The following is a 21,357-nucleotide window of genomic DNA, read 5'->3' on the forward strand; positions in this document are numbered from 1 at the left end:
ATCATATTGAACCCCTGCTGGAAACAAAGTTCTCACCATATTTGTCTGTTAGTAAAATGATTTTATGTGTTTTTAAATCTGAGGCAAAAATCAAGGGTAAAAGATGGACATAAAATGCCTATGATTCTATAATGAGGAGGGTGCTTCAGAGCCAGCCTAGAGAGACAAATCTCCAAGACTGTTATTTCCAATAAAAAGCAAGGACTGGAGGTAGGGCTCAAGTCAGAGAGGGACAGCTGTGAGCAGCCGAAAAGCTGAAACGAAGTGTTAGACCTTGAATTCAAGCCCCAGCACCAGCACCAAACTTAAGTCTGCTAAGTTCTTTATCAAAAGGTACCTTCTTAAAGTCTAAATTGAGTTATTGCACCCTTTTTGGAAATCTTATAGTAAACTAGATTATGTTGAAAAGTTGACTAGCAATGTTTTTCCTTGGAACAGCCAAGAAAAAATGGGAATGGCAATAAATTATATATTTTCCCTGCATTTTAAATTTCAAATTAAAACATCTGATACTCCCGAGGTGGGGGGGTGATGAAAGGATCAAACTGGATTGAACTCTACACTGACTTGTAACATTGAAACTCCTTTGCAGAACCATATATATATATATATATATATATATATATATATACATATATATAAAACCATATATATATATATTTAAATCTAAAATAATTTTCTACCCCCAAATTATACATTTATAGGGTACCATGTGATGTTTCGCTGTGTAATATTTAAGTCAGAATAAACTTATCTATCCCCTCAACATTATCATTTCCTTATAGTGAAAACATTCACAATCTTTCCTTCTATGCTTTAGAGGTATTTTAATATGTGTAACATAGACTATTTACATATTTGTGTATATGATTTTATGGAGAAAGTTCTCTGTTAATGTGATTCAGATAATAAAATTAGTCAAATGAGTAAATATTATTTTATATAATAAAATATAACTTGAGAAAAGGTGGTGATTCACAGTGAGAAGAGATTTTAATCGATGGGGGCTAGCTGGCCCCATGGTTGGGGCAGCACATCATGGCAGGGATCCAAGGCAAAGGAAGCTGCTCACCTCAGGCTGGGAAGTGAAACTCAGAGGATAAAAAAGGTCTAAGGTCCCTCCTTCAAGGGCACTCTCCAATGACCTAACTTCCTCTCATTAGTTTGGCTCAAGTGGTAGAGGGCCAGACATGGGCAGGAAAACCAAGCAAGAGCACAAGGCCCTAAGTTCAAGCCCTGGTTACAAAAAGTAGTTTTGGTTTTTTTTTTAAGGAAGTTAATATCCTATCTGCTTTGAAAATATTTGGAAATTTCCATATAATATTGGAAAATGTGTCCTCTTGTAAATTTTTAGCTCCACAGGTTTCACAGTGGTTGCTTATTTATTAAAAAAAAAAACACATTCACGTCTTCCTGTAAAGTAAACATTTTGCAGTTCCTTTAAAAAACTTAGAGAAATTATTTATAGACCCCTCTGATGATAAGTTCAAGTTGTTTGACTAGATGCTTTATTAAATTTGACACATTTCCTATATACAAGAGTTCTGTGGAAAAAATTGAGAGTATCCAGTGGTTTGGGATGTGAAACTGCACTGTCAAGTCCGTCCCCAGCCATGCCATCTTACAGCCTGTGACTGTAAGCATCTGGATAAATAGAGGCAGCAACATGTTGTCCGGGTGAGAAAGAGCAGGTCCTGTGCTTCAGCTGACATGTCTGTGGCATTCGGCCCCGTCTCCACGCTGTGTCACTGGGAAGCGTGAGCCTGACAGGCATCGGGGTGGGCCCGACACAGGTGCTGGTGTTCGGTCTGTGCCGCCTCGGGAACTGCATCCTCCTGGCAGCCACAGACTCCTCCTCCGACTATTCGAAAACTCCTTGGAGGGCTGAAACTTCTGGAAGAGAGGGGGAGGGAGGAAACAGAAGGTCTAGATGACGGCAGCCGCGCCCAGACAATCCAATGGCCACCCCAGGGCGGAGGGAAACAAGTCCTCGATGCCCGCGCCCCGGCCTGTCGGTGCAGCTCTTACCAGGCGCGGCCGACTCCTGGCGCAGGAGGCGGTGGTTGGCGAACAGTTCCGCCGAGCAGGCCTGTTCCACGGCCTTCTCCTCTTGGTCCGACTCTGGGATCGGTGCGCAGCCGCCTGGGTGAAAGCACGCGCAGATCAGGAGATGCGCCCCTCGCCCCTCAGACACGGGCACACCGCGGTCGGGGCCGGCCACGGGGTCTCCCGTGACACCAGCCCTGCCCCGGGACCCCTCAAGGAAGGGGCTGCCACCCCACAGGGCGCTGGCGCGGGTTTCCACTCTCCTCTGGCCCTCTGCCTCCAGCACCATCACCCACAGCCTCTCAGCAAGGCCATGGCGGCACTACAGGAAAGTCTGACCCATGGGAGACCAAGGTGTGGCGCAATCCCTCTCGAGAGTTCCCTGGGCCCAGCGCACAAGTGCCCGGACAGGAAGCACATACCCACCCACTGACGGCAGCGTGGGCCCAGCTCCCCGGGAAGGAGGCCCAGCTCCCCGGGAAGGAGGACCGGCACCCAGGAAGGAGGACCATCTCACTGGAGAAGAGGGCCATTTTACCCAGAAGGAAGGCTCGGTTTGCTTTGCTTTCTTTCTGAATCCTGCCTATCATGGCAGCACTCCAGGAAAGTCAGTGGAAAAGGCAGTTATTCTCATTTTAAAGATAGGAAAGCAGGTGAGCAGGTGTCCCGAGATGGAATAGCTTCTTTCACTTTTACTCAGGGTGGTGTGGGCGAGGCCAGGGGCTCCTCGACCACCAATGAAAGAGCAGGAAGAGGGAGTACTTGCTGCTTGTTGGAAGTTGGGAGAAAGTCTGGTTTCTCATTTTAGACTCAGATCAGGTTGGCGACTTCTCCATAGCTGGCCCAGGGTTGGGCAGTCACTTCCCCCCTCATACACACACAGATAGAAGGACAGCACATGTCTACCCTATTTAACTATCTCCAGTGATGAGTCACAACTACCTTTGATTCCTGCTGACACAAACCTGTCAACACTTAAAAAAGCACTTCATAGTTATTTATCACATGAAAACAAAAAGTCATTTGCTATGAACAATCAACAACAAATGTGAATATCTGTCTTTACCTAACCCTAAATTCAGGGGGAGGCAAGCTACCCCATCATGTAGGTGCTATACTAGACGTGGGCAGTGTACCTCCTGGCTGCCTTAGCACTTCCCACATAGTGGAGTCCACACCCACTGCATGGATTAGTCCTTTGCCCTGGCAATGCACTCCCTGTGACTGCCTGCCGTCAGACTGCCAACCACAGACCCAGAGTCTCTGCCAATCCTTGGCTGGCAAGGACAATGGCTGTGGACTCAGATGTCTCCAGCTGCCTTTCCCCATGCTGTGGTGAAGTCATTCCTCTCTGCAGACCTTCAGGGGACTGCTGTATGAGAGTGGATGCATCTCATGAATCTCTCTGGTTCTTGAGGAGAAGTGGCCACCGGTGCAGACTTCAAACCCCACATCCCTTCCACATCCACTCACTCGTTTTGCTCTTCCTTGGTTCTGCACCTCCCCATAAATTGCCACCACTTCAATCCTTGCCTCAGGCCATTTTCTTGCAAAAATCATTGGTACTAGAAATAGTTCTAAAAAATAATTAAGGCTTCAAGATGGAACTTTGAGGCTTGTGAACTGGCCATTCACTTGTAAAAGCCAGAGGCTCCACTGTTGGCACTAAGGATGAGGGTAATAAGTCCTGGTGTGGACTGCTTAAGCTTCCTCCCTTCATTAACTGCAATAACCTGCATGCAGAGGTCAAGACACTGGAGATGAGGTGGCTGTGACATGGAATATTTATAATCACAAGAATTCTAGTATAGATGACTAAATGCCCTGCAAAAAGAAAATGGCAGACTCAGTGAAGCTGCTGGGCAGCAGAATGTTAGAAAGAGAGAGGCAGCACCAACAGCAGGTGCTAAGTAAAAAATGCACAATTTTAGGCCTCACCTACACCTGCTGAATTAGAGTTTGCTAAGAGCAGAGGAATGTCTAAGGAGATTTTTGCTAGGAAAAAGCTTACGTACATATGTATGTGCATATGTATGTGTACATATGTGTGCAAGAATTTAAGAGTAACAAAGAAGTAAGACATAAACTTTTAAACTAATGAGATAGATGATCTGAAGTGGAACCTGTGTTTTCTAGACACCAGAGGAAGAACTTGGGCTTCCAGTCTCCATCCCATTAAAGAAACGAAAGAAGACTCAGAACTGGATGGACTCATCCAAATGCAAACAGCATGTGCAACACACAGGAGCTTCAAGCAGCCCCAGAGACAGTAATGGAGGGCGTCAAGTCTATATATCTTTGCTTTAATGTAATGCTTTGGTGGAAAGCTTGTATAATTCAACATTTAATCATAGCTGTATTGAACAATTAATGTACAGAAATCCCTAAAAATTCAACAGTAGCTCCTGTGAGGCAGTACAAGCAAGCTCTAGCACCAGGGGACATGGATGAATGGGATGGCCAGTAAGATAAGGTGGCCTTCCTGAACAAATGATGTCACATGTGTGGCCACAACTTCCTTGTCTATAAAACAGACGTAAGTGCCTTTTTTCATAAGGGAGAAATGCATGGCCATGTACAGTGCCTTGCACACTGAAATACACTGGGTTCTTTCTTCTTTTAGGCCCAAATCAGGAATACCACAAGAAGAGGATAAATAAGCCAAGATGAACTCCCTAGTGTGGGGGTCTAGAAAAGTAGGGTTCACAGAAACCACCAGAACTCAAGGCAAGGACACAGCTCTGCACAGATAATACATCCATCCCTTACTTTACAGTTACCAGGCAGCCGGTTCCTGGATCTCATTCAGGTCCCAACCATGCTCTCCTGATGTGCCTACATCTAAACACTAAGTGCCACCCTAGGCACATCCTGGTGGTCCAGTTAACTACTTGGCAACTTGGCCAGACAGTACAAAGCATTTAGGCTTCACAGACCATTTACTCTCTGGTGTCACTACTCAGTCATGCCATAGCTTCACAAGAGCAACCATAGTGGATAAGTACTGTGGCCCAATAAAATGTATTCACAGTGTGGCAGTGTGGCAGTCTTGGCCCATGAGCCATGAGAAGGATGTAAGATGTCAATTCTGGTCCAAGGCTCCTGGAGAGCTTTTCTTCATGCTCTAATCCTAGGGTCCCTACAGGCATTTAACCCTACCACCCTGCCACTTGTCATCTTGTAGCATCCCCACCAGGATATCATCAAGTGTCACCATAGCAAGTTTAATGCATTGTTGTTTGCTTAGTGCAATAAATGTTTTCACTTTGGGCACTTTTCACCCTAAATAGATAATACTTTTCAGAGCAGTTTTAGTTGAACAGAAAAATTTAGCAGTTTCCTTATTGCTAGCATCTTCTATTTGTTCCATGACTGTGCTAATATCAATAGACTCTATGAGACCTCCTCTTTCTGTTTAAGAATGCTTTCCAGAATACTTCATGACCTAGGATATCATGTCTTTTCTGGCTTCTCTTGTTGTTCTCTTATTGGACTGGCCTTGATGGTTTGGGGGACTATTCATTACAACATTCTCCTGCTAATCAATGGTCTAGTATTTTCTTATAATTAGTCTTGGGTAACACTGTTTTAATATAGTAAGGCAGCAAATATTCTATTTAACCAAGAAAAAGTAAAGGCCATTCAGAGTGAGTAGCAGGACTTGGAAACCAGTTGTCTCTGATGAAATGTTTTTTTTTTTTTTTTTTTTTTTGCCAGTCCTGGGCTTGAGCTCAGGGCCTGAGCACTGTCCTTGGACTTTCTCAAGGCTAAAGCTCTACCACTTGAGCCTCAGCACCACTTCCGGCTTTTTTCTATGTATGTGGTACCGAGGAATCGAACCCGGGTCTTCATGCATGCTAGGCAAGCACTTTAACCACTAGGCCAAACTCCCGGCTTGATGAAATGTTTTTAAGGAAAGTTTCTTCTCCTACATTCTAAATGCTGTCAGTATTTTAGGATGGTCACCACATAGTTCCTTCCTTGTATCTCAAAAGTGAAATCTAGCAGGCAGTCATGTGAGAGGCCACTGGTGAAGAAGGAAGTTGAGTGCCAGGCTAGAGGCTGCACTTTTCAAGTGTTCATAATAATGGGCTGACTAAGCCAGTTGTTGGAGCTAGAGCAAGTCAACAGTTTCCTGTCTACAAAGGGGTTGCAGTGAGACCAATGGAATATGCCATGAGGACCTGTGCATCATGCTCAGCACACATGAGGTTATTTAGACTCTTGCTGTTGCTTTTCTTGGCAAAGAAACACTTCTGCACCATGTTTTGTAGAATCAGAGATCACTCTTTTTAGTTTGTAGTAGATCTTTATTTAGTAGACATCTTACTAGATGGTTGTGAACTTATACCAACTGGATATATATTTAAGAATATGAGAAGAAAACTTTTATCTTCTGCCTTCTTCTGGTATTTAAAGGAAATCAGATTTTGCACAATGGTTCATGCCAGTGGACCAAGGTTCTAAAGAGGTGGAGATTAGGAGGATTAAAATCACTGCCAACCCAGGCAAAAAGTTAGTGAGATTCATCTCAATAAGCCAGACATGATTGTGAATGTAAAAGTGTGTGACCCTACATGAAAAAAAAAAAAAAGCAAAAAAGCTGGAAGTGTGACTCTCAAGTGTTAAGAGTACCTGCCCAGTAAGGGTGAGAGCTGAATTCAAATCTCAGGAACACACACAAAAAGAAAGAAAAGAATGAGGAAAGAGCCAGCCAAAATTACACATGGAGATACTTGTAGAGACTCACAAATGACCACAGATCCTACTCTTAATTCATCATCCAATCAACTTTCAGTTTTTATAGCTTGACTTTGCCACTGACAATTAAAAATAGTGGAAACCTCAAAAATATGGAGCAGTGTCATTTTTCTCTTCATCAAGATTTATTTGGCAGATAAAGCATTTTTTGAGGTTAGCATTTCAAAGCTTTAAAACCATGTGAAATGCAGGGAATGAGAGTTTTGCAAAAAATATTACTTTTTGGGGGGCAGTTTGGGGGCTTGAATTCAGGGTTCTACCACTTGAGCCACAACACCACATGGAGCATTTTCTGTGTTTGTGGTAAGAATGAATTGAACCCAGGGCTTCATGCATGCTAGGCCAGCACTCTACCACTAGGCTATGCTCTTGGCCCCAAATATTACATTCTTAACTAGGAAATGCTCTGCAAATGTGTGATTTGGGAAACTCTCAAGATCACACTCTCTATGTGTTCACACATAACACCCAGGGACTGCAGTGCCACCTTACCCATGGTTCCACTTCATCATGGATCCAGTTAGCTGAGGCCAGGCATAGCCAGAAAATAGTCAATGGAAATTTCATTTGGCATGTGTCATAAAAATCTCATACCATCCTGCTTCAACTTGCCCTTCCAGCCTAGGCCATGAGTCATGTGAGCTCAGTGTATTCAGGCCATCTATGCTAAGCACTTGTTAATGACCTGGGAACCATCATGGTAGTACCATATCCTTACTGTAGTGCCTGTGCAAGGTCAGGAGCAGTGAAGCTAGCAATGTGGGTAAAGGGGTTATAAACTACTTCCTTAAAACGAGAAGGTGGGGCTGGGGGTTTGGCCTAGTGGTACAGTGCTTGCCTAACATGCACAAAGACCCCAGTTTGATTTCTGGGTGCCACATACATAGCCAAAAGCCGGAAGTGGTGCTGTGGCTCAAGTGGTAGTGTGCTAGCCTTGAGAAAGCTCAAGGATAGAGCTCAGGCCTTGATTTCAAGCCCCAAGACTAGAAAAAAAAAAGAAAACGTGAATGGTATCAATAAGGAAAGAAAAAAGGACTTTAAGGTTGCTAAGTTCTCCAAAAAGAACAAATATCATCATGGAATTATGAAGAAGAAAAGAGAAGTCGGTGTCAGTTTTGTCATCACACTATAGAGGATAGTAAGCACCTAGTGATGGAGCTCAGTGCCTCAGGACTTCAGGCATCCTCTGAGGTCTTGGAACAGAGGGAATTCCTCTCAATAGACATACTTTCTTGACATGTTTCTATCGTGTTTTTTTTTTTTTAAGTATATGGTTGGGTTTTTGTTTTGTTGTGTATGCTAGTTCTGGAGCTTTGAATCTGGGCCTAGATGTTGTCCCTGAGCTTTCTTGTTTAAGGCTAGCACTCTACCACTTGAACCACAGCTCTATTTTCAGCTTTTTTGATGTTTAATTGGAGATAAGAGTTTAATGGACTTTCCTGCTCTGACTGACTTTGAACACAGCCTTCCTAAGTAACTAGAATTATAGCCACGAGCCATTGGCACATGGCCAAATATATGCTTTCTAGTGCACAGAAAATATAGCTATTGAAAGACAAGTAGACCCATATGCTCATGTAGCAATTTTGGCTGAGTATGTAGAAATTCTTCAGGGAGAGAGGAAGGGAAAGAAGAAAGGAGGAGGAGCTGGAAAAGGAAAAGGAGGCACAGGAGGAAGAGAGATACTGAGGAGGAAAAAGGGAAAAGAATAAGTAACCCATATATTTAATTTCCTATGTAAATAAATCTACATAAGGTACTTGAGGTGACTTGCTAAAGATGTGAGTGACAAAATATGAAATCATGCAAAATATATTAGCCACTAGAAAAATACAAACCATAAGAAGAGGACTAGCCATGCAAGAACACAGGTATGGACACAGATAATTACTTATATAAGGGCACAGAGATGAGAATACACAGGCTGTGGAGAGGTGTGGCTCATACCCTCACATTATAACCTGACTTTCTACACTGGACTGCAGACCAAGGGCCCAGTCTGTCCCTTACTTGGACTTCTTCACATTTCCTTCACAAGCTATGCTTACTCTATGTGCGTGTTTGCCTTCTGCCTCAGTAGGGGATTACAGGAATGCTTGATGCAGTTAGTCTTAAAGTGTAACTGGAGAACCTAAGTCTAGGCATCATCTCTCATCTCACTCTAGCTTTCAATGTGTATTATGGAAACACACCACTCTTAACCTGGCATAATTTTTCAGTTATAAAACTCAATGAGACAAAAAGAAAAATCTCAAAAGTCTCAGCTTTCCAGTTCTAAGTGGTATGTGGTATTCTGTTATCCTATTAAATCCATCTTACAACTTTTCTTTCTCCCTGTATTTTGCAGAGGTGAAACTAGTTGTCCGCTGGCAACAGCAATAATTGTGGTTACATAGAGAGGCAGGTGAAGGTCAGCACAGTGTATGCTGGGTGGAAGTCCTGGGGAGGTGTACAGCCTGGATCTGCTGCCTACCAACTTTGATCCCCCCACACATGGTAAGAGCTTAAAACATGGTCAAGACTATGCATGCACCCTATGTTTGAAAATATTTCCATTCACACCTCCCAGCAAAGACCAAGTGTGTGAATAAAAGGGAGTCTAATCCACTTTAAGAGGTCTTGCATGTGTCCCAACAGGTTTTAAAACTCCCATAAAGACTGAACACACAGTCCCTCAGGCATAAGGGCTCTGGTCAGAGAGACTGGCTGTCAGAGAGCAGTGTGATTCCCCCAGTTAAGAGGTCCTCCCGGCCTCAATAGCAGTAGGTGTCCAAGCTTTCCTCCATTCCTGGCTGGACTGGCAGCTAGAGTAGAGATTCATCTGGTAGAAAGGATTAAAAAATTGTAGGAATGCTGCCATTTTCCTACTGATAATTATGTACATAGAAAATACCATGCAGAAAAGAGCCCTATTTACAAAAAAGCAAGTACAGTCCATAAATCCCACAGATTGGAAAGGATCCAGGTTAAGAATTTCTCCAGATGTCAGTCTGTAAACAGGGCTTCATCAAGTGAATTCCCCAATTAATTGCTGGCAGGAGTAATTTCTGCATCACTGTGGCATTGTGCTTTGATCCCCTGCTGTAGTGTGTGCGTGCCTAGCACTACAGACTGCTGATCAGTGTAGATACATGAGAATTCAATGGAAAAAAACTGGGGTGAACACTTCTGATATGGAAAGAAGGTGCTGAGAAATTACTGCTCAGGAACTTGGAGCGCTATTCACTGAAGGAAATGAGAACTCTCCCATTTATTTGCATTACATCTGTTTTTCTAACACAGTTAGTTCTTAACCTGGAGCACTTGGAAGATACACACCCAGTAAGAACACAAACATGGAAACTTAAAGAAAAAAAATCCCTGCTGACTATTTTGTTAAAGTCTCCAATCACAATGTTTTCCTACGTGTTAACAAGATCATTAGATGCTCCATCAGGAAGAGAGGAATGCTGCCCGCCATTGTGAGAAGGCTCACTTTCCTCCCCTCCATCAGTGCCTACGTTTTCTCACTGATCTGTTGTCTTTCACCTAGATCTTTTCTATACTGGTAAGCACAGTGTTTTCTAGCTCAAAAAGAAGGAAGGCAGTTGTGGTTTTCAATTTCCATTTTGTTTTGAAACCCCAAGGAAATCCAATGTACAACTGGAAAGAGACATAATTTTAAGACATTTCCATTTCAAATACTTTCCTAACTCCCTCTTCAGAGACCAACGCTCTCTCAAAGTACACACGCAAAAATAAAACAGTCACAGCTCAGAAAGAAAGGGAGCCAATGGCTCTGTAATAACAATTTCTTAAAAAAAAAAAAAAGGAGCCAGGTGTGGTGGCTCACGCTTGTAATCCTAGCTACTCAGAAGGCTGAGATCTGAGGATCACAGTTCAAAGCCAGCCCTGGCACAGAAGGACATAAGACTCTTATCTCCAATTAACGGGAAGTGGGGCTTGGCTCAAGGGTAGGGCGGTAGCCTTGAGCTGAAGAGCTCAGGAACAGTTCAAGCCCCATGACCCATACAAAAATAAAATAAAATAAAAAGAAGGAAGGAAGGAGAGAAGAAAAGAAAGAGAAGACAGACAGACAGACAGAAAGAAAAGACAGAAACAAAGAAGGATGGAAGAGAGGGAGGAAGGGAAGGAGGATGGGAAAGAGGGAGGGAAGAAGAAAGGAAGGAAAAAAGGAAGGAAGAAGGGAAGGAAAGAAGAAAGGAAGGAAGGCAGGAGTAAAAGCATGGCTCTGCTCTGCATGGGCAACAAACAGGAAGGCTGGTGTTCTTCATTGTTCTCTCTTGCAATGAGTGGCTATTTCCCAGTGATCCTGGCAATATTTCTCCATTTTGAATTTCCCCCAAACCAATTAAAAGCCATAATCTTGATCAAATTGTGATGTTTTTAAGAACGGCAGAGTCTAGCTATGAGTCCAGCTAGGTCATGGTGTAAAGAGAGGTTGAGAGAAAAGAGAAAAGAACACAAGAGCGCTGGAGAGCTAGCCTGTTCTCTTACATCTGGATTCAAGCCCAAGTCTACTCTGTTAGCTTGTGATCCATCAGTAGGAGGGAGAACCACTAAATGCACGTTATATTTTGCAGAAATGGGAAATATAAGGAGTATGTGTCATTGTGCCATGATCTTAGGCCATTTATTCATTCATTTACTCTTTCATGTGCTGCGTCTACCCACTAAGGGTCTACCCACTATGTCCCCCACAGTGAGTCTACCCATTATGTAACCCAGGCTGCCTCTCTGCCTTGGCCTCCAGAATGGAGGCTCTGATAATGAAGATGATAATGACAATGTGATGCTAGTGACTGTTCAGAGCCCATAACCACGCACCTTGTTTTCTTTTTACAGCTGTAGTTTCCTACTGAGAATGTGATGGAAAGGGATGAAGCATTAAGAGAAGAGGGTAAGACCTGGGAGGTTTGATGCGGAGGCTGCTTTGCATGGGAAACAGAATGGCCAGCAGATGAAGCTTAAAGAGGAAGATTGGTGACCCAGAACAGTAGCAGCTAGGGAATTGAGAACTGGAGCCTTGAAGGAAGCAAGTACCAATTATTTTTATGGGGCTTTAATTCTCCTAGTGAATATTTTATGGGTGCTGGTGAGTTCTTCTGAAAGAGGAAGGGATTATTAATAGAATATTCATTGGCAACTGCTCACCAGGGTACTCAGAAATAATGGTAAACAAAATCATTTTGTTTATACCTCATCTGTAAAGATTGAGGAATTTCAAAACCCAATCTATGAATGCAATCCTTCTTAGTTTCCAGATGACTCTATAGTCTGCATGATAAACAAATACACTTCCCACAGGAAAATAAACAGTGAGAAAAGGGAGTTAATGTTCCTGTCTCTTACATAAAAAGTGTATGCTTAATATATTCTTGTTGACTTGAAGAGGAATGCATGAAACTGGAAGAAATATAGTCTGAAGAAAAAAAGTCATCAATGAAGAATGTGCGAGCACATCCTCCCAGGACTCGGGGCTATACACAGCTGCTAATGTACAAGGCAGTGAATCTGGAGCAAGGACCAGTCAGCCTTGAATCCTCTCTTGTTTCTCAAACAAAACAAAGCAAAGAACATAATTCTTTTCTAGAATACTCTAATACTAAGCAAAATCAGGTCTCTCTAGCTAACAGATGGCTCTTAAATTCTCCAGATTCAAGAGCATGCCCTCTGAAGCGGTTTAAATCGGAGTTTAAATCTCTGTTCTGCCACTGATTAGCTTCAGTGTGTGTATGTGTGTCTATGATGAAATGAGTTACTTAATCTTTCTCTGCCTTAATTTCCTTATTTGTAAATGAAGATAACTCTGCTTTGGGCATAGGGGACTGTAGATTAAAGGAGCTAACTGATGTAAAAACATTAGTAGTTCACAGAAAACACCATCACTGCCACAATCTTGGCTAACCTAAGTGGAGATTCTCATGCAAGATGATGGGCTGGGGAGAGGAAGAGGATGAACTGGAGAGTGGGTTCTTAAGAAGGCAGAAAGCAACAGCAGCTATAGCTATCTGATCTTCAGGAAAGCAATAGGCAGGCCTTGAATTTCTGTTCTTTCTGCATCAGCCTCCTGAGTGCTGGGATTATAGGTATGCACTAGGCATACCTAGATAATTTGCCCTTTCTCAAATTTCATCACTCTATCTTATATTTGCCTTCTAAGTCCCAGGCTTAGATATCCAATTACCTGCAAAATGCCTCTATGGGGATACCAAACTCTTACCAAACCTTATTCTAATTTTCCTTAAACCTGCTGACCTGCATGCAGTCTTTCCCATCACATCTTGTTTCCAGTTACTTGAACCAAATCTTGGAATCACTGTGATTTCTTCTTCTCACACACCGTGTCAGCTCATTGTGAAGCTGTTGTCTCTATATTTAAAAGCTTCTCAGAGGCAGACCATTTCCACCCTTAATACCACCATGAAAAGTTTACCACCATCTCTTACCACAGAACAGCCAAATTACTTGTCTCTATTGTGCTCCATTTGGACTTTGTGTTTCTACCTTTGGTTCCCCAACTCTCAGTCTGGTCTCAGAGCAGCACCAAGGATTCTTTATAGTAAGACCATGTCGCTCCTGTCTTCATGACCATCTCCCAGTTCTCCCTCAGAAACAGCAAATGTACCCCCAAAGGCAGCATGTAATCTGACCTCATCTCCTATCCTACCATCTTGCTGGCCTCCTGGCTGCTCCTGGAACATGCTGGCTCCCACCTGAGGGGGTTGCATACTGTCTGTCCCCTTTATCTGAGTCCCTATGCCTTGTATAATTGTAGGGAAAATCCCTAACCTTCTGCCAAGTCTTTCTTCAAAAGCTGCTTTCTGAACACAGCCCGCCCCAACTACCTGTTTAAAAATCACCACTGGTAAGCTTCTTGGTTTCTTACACACATTCTAACCCTCATAGGTCTACTTTGATGCTGCTATAGTCCAAGCCTAGCACACAATAAACACATAGTAATCATTTGTTGACTCCACTGAAAGAATGAATGATTGAATGATTTTGGCCTGAGAGATTTTCTGTATAACAATTCCCCCAATTCCCCTGGGGTTCCTTCCTGCTCTGCTTCCAAGTCTACCTGGCTATCTGGAAACCTAGAAAGATTCCCAAGAAAGTTCTTTGTTTGAGCTGATCCATATCTTAAAAGAATCAAATATTACTGGATGACAACACCTGGAGAATCAGAGAGACAGAGTAGGTGCGACAACTACATGTCCAGCCCAGGCAAGAAACAAGATCCCAGCGGCATTCTGGGTAGAAGCCAAGGCTAGAAAGAGGACTTGTAATTCTAGTTCTTGATAACAGTTACTGTGGATGAAGGGACTACACAGGAAGGCACAAAGACATCTGTCTGCATGGGAAATTTCTCAAAATGAACAAAAAAGGGTCCATCTTATTTCCACTGGGGCATCAAGTTATGGCCTGGAACAGTTTATTTCTCCCAGGCTACTTCAAATCTAAACGTGTTTTTAAAAGCAAGCCCAATGAAAGATTAGATAAACAACTGGACAATGGTTTTTACACTCTGGTAACATAAACATTTCAAATTCCTCCCTAACCCTTTACAGGCATAAATCTCTAATTTCAGAGAAGACAGTGAATAGCATCAAAGTTTAAACATTACTTTGAATTATTCACATTTACCTCCATTTCCATTTTGTGCTTTTTTTTGGCAATAAAAAGCCAGGCTTCATCCAAACTATGGTACTCCCTTCCAATCATAAAACAAGTTGGATTTACCCCAGCTCTACTTCCTTTGAAGATGGAACATAGCAGCCCTTCCTAATACTTTCTTTTTATTCCCCACCTCCTATATATCCTGCACAGCCCTGTAACATGGAGGGATCAGCCTAAAACTTAACTAAGAAACAAAATTCAAAATGGTATCAAACACAAAAGAAGTAGGTTGAGCCAGGCACCTGTGACTCATGCTTTTAATCCAGCTACTCCAAAGGTAAAGATTAGGAAGATCATGGTTTGAGGCCAGCCAGGGCAAGAAGTTGATGAAACCCCAGGTGACCAATAGCTGGGTGTATACTTTCCACAGGAATTATGGGCCAAAAGCAAGACTTTATTTCAAAAGTGTTTAGAAAAAAAGATTTGGGCCTGGTTTGGAGCCCTGGATTGAAATCCCAGTACCACTAAAACCAAACCAAACCGAAGACAATGGGTTTAAATAGCAAAACAAGAAAATGCCAGAGAGAACAGCTCTTTGAGAGAAAGAGATAAAGAATTAAAGCACCCAAGAGAAGTGCCTATGCAGAAACAAACAAGAAGGTGGAGTGGAGAGGAGGGAATGGGTCTCACCACGCTTGTACACCCCACACACCAGAAAATTCACTAGTGAGAGCAGACAAACTCTATCAACCTTTCAATTTATACTATGTCCCACAGTTTATGATACAATTTTCATTCTTTACAACTTTTAATGGTGAATTACACAAGAATCTGAAGCCATGGAGCATAAAAAACACATATTAAGCTAGGTACTGGAAGTTATGGACTATGTTTTGGCCTCCATTTTCTTGTTGGTAAAATGGACATATCTTCCTAACAATTTCATGAAGTAAATGAAAGGCTGTAGGAAGCATGCCTTGGAGTTATAATAAGTAACAAGAAGAGTGTCCATCTACGGCTAGACAAGAAGCCAGCAGACATATTGGTTGTAGAAGCTGAGTATCCCTGCAGTGAGTAGAAAACTCCACCCAAGTACAGTGCTGTGGACAGAGGCATGGGGCACAGAACCGAGGGATGGACATGACATGTCTGCTGTGGACAGAGGAATAGGGCATTGAACAATGTACAGCTGTCTAAAGTGAGTGTGCAAGTTAGCATACAGAATGCACCATATAGACAGCAACAAATCCAGACCCCATGTTCCAAAGGGGTGAAAAATGTGGATATAACTTTATAAATGAAAAGAACTAACCTAAAGGGACAAGACTAATGATTTCTATGTGGTAGCTGAAAATGATGCTGATTCCACTTTTGAGAGCCTATATGCCAGCTGCAGTGCATTTGCATGCTTAGTCACTCAACTGTGATCTGAAATGGTATGTCATTTCTGTGTTATTTCACATGATGAAATCAGACTCTAATTAATCATATGACTTGTTCAGAGACACATATACACTGGGTTGTTACATGACAACTCTGAAGTTCAAGCCCTAAGCTATTCCTTTATCTTGACATTCCCTGTTAGACACATAGCAGTACAGCTGAGTTACTCTCCAGTGAATAAGTGTTTTAGACTCGTAAAGGTAAGATTATGGCATGTATCTGTGGTCTCAACAGGTATTCTATCCCTTGTTCTAAGAAAAGTGAATAGAATTTTACCAAATGGCAAAAAAATAGCACAGGAGTAACTTAAAGAGAAACAGTGAGAACAAAGCCTTTTACCACCTAAAGCACTCTTTAAAAAGAATTTGGAATTGATAGATACTTCTTCTAAAGGTATTTAGAATATATTTGCAAAGGTGAGGAAGTGGCTCACTAGAGTACATATAAATTATAACTGGCAATAAGTAAAATAATAAAGTATGTAATAGATCTAATCAATATATCCCACTGAAAGCCAAACAGGCTTCCGAAACTTCAGAACTGTCATAGGATTTCATATAAGAATAAACTGAATTTTATTAGGAAAAAAGATTACAATGCTCAGTGAAGGACTGCCAGGGTTGGATGTAGTTAAATGTTTCATGCCTGTAGCTCCATGGATGCAGACTGAACAGAGGAGAGACAGAGGAAGACTTATGGGAATAGAGAGAGGGTTACTGGGCAGCTAAACAACATAGAAAGCAGAATGGTAAGGCAGAGAAAAGCTATAATCTGCTCTATAACAGTGGGACTCCTTGAGGGGAGGGGAACACAAAGGCTCTTGTAAGGCAGAGATGAGGTTAGAAGGATTATAGGTTGAGGCTTCCAGGAAGAAAAGTTCATGAGATATCCATCTCAAGTATTAGCAGCATTTGTCTATCATCTGAGATACAATAGGAGCCAGACACTGGGGGCTTACATCTCAACTACTAGCTATTCAGAGGCTGAGGTCAGAGATGGTGGTTCAAGCCCAGGCAGACAAATTTGTGAGACTATTATCTCCATCTAACCAACCAAAAGGGGTGGTATGGCTCAAGTGGTAGAATGCTAGCCTTGAGTAAAAAATTAGAGTGAAAGTGTAAGGCCTGTCAAAAACTTCCTGAACAGAGTCCCAGGATAACAAGATTGGAGAGAGATTCCACAAGTGGGACTACCTAAAAACAAGAAGTTTCTGCACACATAAAAGCATAGCCACTAAAGTAGAGAGACAGCCAACTAACTGGGAAAAGATATTTGTCAATAATCAGACAAATGTTTAATATCCAGTATCTATAGGGAACTCAAGAAACTAATCCCCCCCCAAACCCAACAAACCAATTACTAAATGGGCAAGGAAACTAAAGAGAGACTTATCCAAAGAAGAGGTTAAAATGGCAGAAAAACATATGAGAAAATGTTCATTATCCGTGGTCATAACGGAAATGCAAATAAAAACAATCTTAAGATACCACCTTACCCCAATTAGCATGGCCAACATTCTGAACTCAGACAATGACAGATGCTGGTGGGGTCATGGAGAAAGAGGAACCCTACTGTACTGCTGGTGGGAATGTAAACTAGTTCAGCCACTCTGGAAGGCAATTTGGAGTTTTTTTTCAAGAACAGAAAACAGACTTTCCCTATGATCCCGCCATACCACTCCTGGGCATCTATCCTGAACATCATAACCCAGGATATGATAAGGACACCTGCTCAGCCATGTTCATCTCTGCACTATTCACAATCACCAGGTGATGGAAACAATCCAAATGCCGTGCTGCAGATGAATAGATACAAAAAATGTGATATATATATATATATATGTATATGTACAATGAAATTCTACATAGCCAACAGACAAGATAAAATAATGGCATTTGCTGGGAAGTGGATGAAATTAGAGTGAATCATGTTGAGTGAGATAAGTCAAGACCAAAGGAACAAAAGGTGCATAGTATCCTTAATATGTGGTTATTAGATCCAAACAGTACAAGAGCGATGACTCAGTATTTGGGTACCCAAGGTTATGGACATGGTCTCTTAGAGCTAGAAACATAACTACATAGACATAAAAATATATGATGGGATCTCTACTCTATAGATATAATGTTATATAGATTGATAGGTATCTATGACATACAAACCCTCAGCTTAATTTTAATTATATTCTAAAATCTATGCCAGTGACTGTACATAGACAATCCCTTCTTGAATACTTGTTTGTTAAACATGACATTTGAAATATGATGTAAAAATCAGTGTTAATAAAATCATTAAAAAAGTGTAAGGCCTGGAGTTCAAATTCCATACCAGCGGGGGGGGGGGGAGGGAGAGAGAGAGGGAGAGAGGAAGAGAAGGAGAAAGGGAGAGAGGGAGAGAGGGAGAGAGAGATTAAAAAAAACAATTATCTCAAGAGAAGAAGCTGACAGGGAGATGCCCATCTGCTACTTCCTCAAGAAATTCTTTTGGGTCTTCCCGCACCACAGCACATACATCCTAACAAATGTTCAAATTACAAAACAGTAACACAAGATATAAGAAAAAAGTCACATGATTCCTTTAAAACTCCATAACTCTAGAATAATGGAATCTAAAGATATCCAAATGGTTGAAATCTATACAAATAATTCAAAAGTATAGTTTTGTGGTTTTTTATATTAGATTTTTGTGTCTGGTTCTTCAGATATGATTTACTCAAATGTTAAATACACACACATATACTCACATTTGCAAATGTGGTAAAATATAAATGACATAGTGTATACCTCTTTCTAAATATTTTACAAGAGTATAGTTTTAAAGAGGATCAGTTATCTCAAAATGGATTTAAGGGGCAGATTAAAAAATAAAGTACTAAGTTGGACAGGAAAGTCAATAATTTAGATGAGAAATTTACCAAAAGGGATTCTTAAATAAAAAAACAGAAATCTCAGAATTGAAAACATCGAAAAATCAAACAAAGAAACTCAATGAAAAGCATCACCAAGAGACTAGATTAGGTGGAAGAAAGAATATCAGACCAAGAAATTACTACATTCATATAACAATAAAGAAAAAGGAAGCAATCATGACTATGTCATTCAATTTAGAATGCAATTAAGAGACCAGACCTATGGATATATGGTGTAGAAGAGTGAAAGAAGATCAGATTAAAGACACAGAAAACCTACACAATGAAGTTACAGGAAAAAAAATTAACAAATATAGGAAAGAAGTGTGTATTCAAGCATGGGATAAGTTTAGAACTCCAACTAGACATGAGCAGGGAAGAACCTCTTCATGTCAAATAAAGTTAAAATGTCAAGAGTGCAGAGGAAGGAAAGGATGCTGGAACCACAGGAGTACCAACCTACATAAATATTATCTGATCAGAGTAACAGTCGACCTCTCAGCAGAAACTCTAAATGCCAGAAGAGCATAGACATACATTTCAGAACCAAGATTACTATCTTGAATCAAGCTATCCTTTAAAGAGAAAGAGAAAAAAAGAAAATAAGCCAAGATTTCAGTAGATACCTGAAGGAATAAAAAAACTTCAGTGAAAATGCACATAAACTGACACCTACAGAATACTCCAACAATGGCTATAGGATTCACATTCTTCTCTGCAACCATATAACTTTCTCCTAAATATATTGCATTTTAAATCACAAAGTAAGCCTTCACAAGTACACAAAAATTTAACTAATAGTTTCTATCTTCTTAGACTACAATGGAACAAAATTAAGAAATCCATATCAAGAGAAAGTACAGAAACTATTCAAACTCATGGAAATTTAACACTATATTCTTTGGAATGATCTCTGGATCACTGAAGAACTTGGGGGGGGGAATGTTTAAAATTCTGAATATCAAATAAAAATGAGCACAACTTGCCAGAACCTTTGGGCTGCAAAGGTAATTCTAAAATATAAGTTTATAGCTATAGGTGGCTACATTTAAATCTAAAGAGATCTTAAATAAATAGCCTAATTATTCACTTCAAGGGCTTAGGAAAACAAGTCCAAAATTACTACAGAAACAGAAATAATAAAGATCAGGGCAGAAATTAAAGAAATGGATCAAAGAGTTGGTCTTCGAAAAGATAAACAAGACTGTCAAACCCCAAACTAACCAAAACAAATCAAAAGAAAACTCAATTTAATAAAACTAGAAATGAAAATGGCAAAAGTACAACAGGTATTACTGAAGTCCAAAGGTTTATTATCAAACATTTTGGAAAGTTATGTTACAATTAATTGGAAAAATCTAAAGGAAGTGGAGAAATTTCTAAACTATATGATCAAAATTGAACCAAAATCATATTAAAACCACTAAATTTATAACAAATGATGAGGTTTAAAAAAATGAATAAAAAATTCTCCCATCACCTGGCATGGTGGCTCACGCCTGTAATCCTAGCTACTCAGGAGGCTGAGATCTGAGGATCACAGTTCAAAGCCAGCCAGGATACTAAAGTCTGTGAGACTCTAATCTCCAATTAACCACTAGGAAACCAGAAGTGGCAGTGTGGCTCCAAGTGTAGGGTGGTCACTTTGAGCTGAGGATCTCAAGGACAATGCCCAGGTCCAAAGGTAGGGTGGTCACCTTGAGCTGTAGAGCTCAGGGACAATGCCCAGGCCCAGAATTCAAGTCCCATGACTAAAAAAAAAAAAAAAAAGTAGAAAAAGAATAAAAATCTCCCATCAAAGAAAAGCCCACGGTTAAAATATTCACTTGTACATTCAACCATACCCATAAAGAGCACCAATGTCCTCCAAACCATTCCATGAAGTACTAAAGGAGGAAATTTGCGAACCCCTCTACTAAGATGGCATTATTCTAATGACGTTACGCTGTGGTTCAGTATATCTTGAGGCAAAAAAGAGCTAGAAATGGATGGAGAAAACCAAGAAGAGAAAATACAGTGATGATTTCAAGTCTTGTAACAAAGAAAATAAAAGGAATAAGCCAGCTTCTGCAATTGTCTCTGGAAAGCTATCTAAAGAAGAACAAGAAAGCAGGAAAATGAGAAAAGAAACCAGAGCCTATGAGCCTATCAGGAAACAGATAGTAAACTATTCTAGGATGTGTGTGTGTGTGTGTGTGTGTGTGTGTGTGTGTGTGTGTGTGTGTGTGGTGTGGTGTGTATTCCTAAGAAATGGCCTGAAGCAAGCTTGCTGTGTGTATCTTATGGCTTTTACTTTCTAAAGTCCTGTAAAGATAAAATGAGATCATATAAATGACTTAGGAAAGGTTAGAATGTCACATAAATGCTAGTGGTTGTCGTTCTTGAGGCAGGAAGGGCTTTTGCCTCTTACTCCTAGATAAACCTTTCTGGGACGTGATACCTGCCCCCCCCCCAGGAAAACCAACTCCTTCATTTATCAGCTGGTCTGATTGTCCCCATGGAGGGCTGGTCAGGTAAGAAGATCCTGCTGGGGTCAGCCTCCCCACAACAATTGCTTCTCTATTCGCCAGGCAGAGATA

The 21,357-nt window shown here is 41.2% G+C and overlaps 1 protein-coding gene across 13 annotated transcripts in view; it reads right to left on the reverse strand.

Moving 5' to 3' along the window:
- Positions 1–684: 684 nt before the first annotated feature.
- Bbs9 (Bardet-Biedl syndrome 9) overlaps positions 685–21,357 on the reverse strand; it is a 304,919-nt gene continuing 284,246 nt past the window's right edge. For 10 of the 13 annotated variants that reach the window (XM_090332662.1, XM_090332661.1, XM_090332658.1 and 7 more), the window contains 2 exons: positions 2,029–2,142; positions 1,777–1,893 (listed from right to left, as the gene is read on the reverse strand). In XM_090332662.1, coding sequence (XP_090188788.1) covers positions 1,862–1,893; positions 2,029–2,142 — 146 coding nt within the window. In that variant the 3' untranslated portion in view covers positions 1,777–1,861. Of the gene's footprint in view, positions 1,894–2,028; positions 2,143–21,357 lie in introns of all 13 variants that reach the window. The other 3 variants (XM_090332660.1, XM_090332659.1, XM_090332657.1) reach the window with 3 other exon arrangements.

The sequence above is a fragment of the Megascapheus bottae genome, chromosome 5 (genome assembly GCF_031878675.1).
Source record: "Megascapheus bottae isolate mThoBot1 chromosome 5, mThoBot2.hap1, whole genome shotgun sequence".
NCBI classification, from domain to species: Eukaryota; Metazoa; Chordata; class Mammalia; order Rodentia; family Geomyidae; genus Megascapheus; species Megascapheus bottae.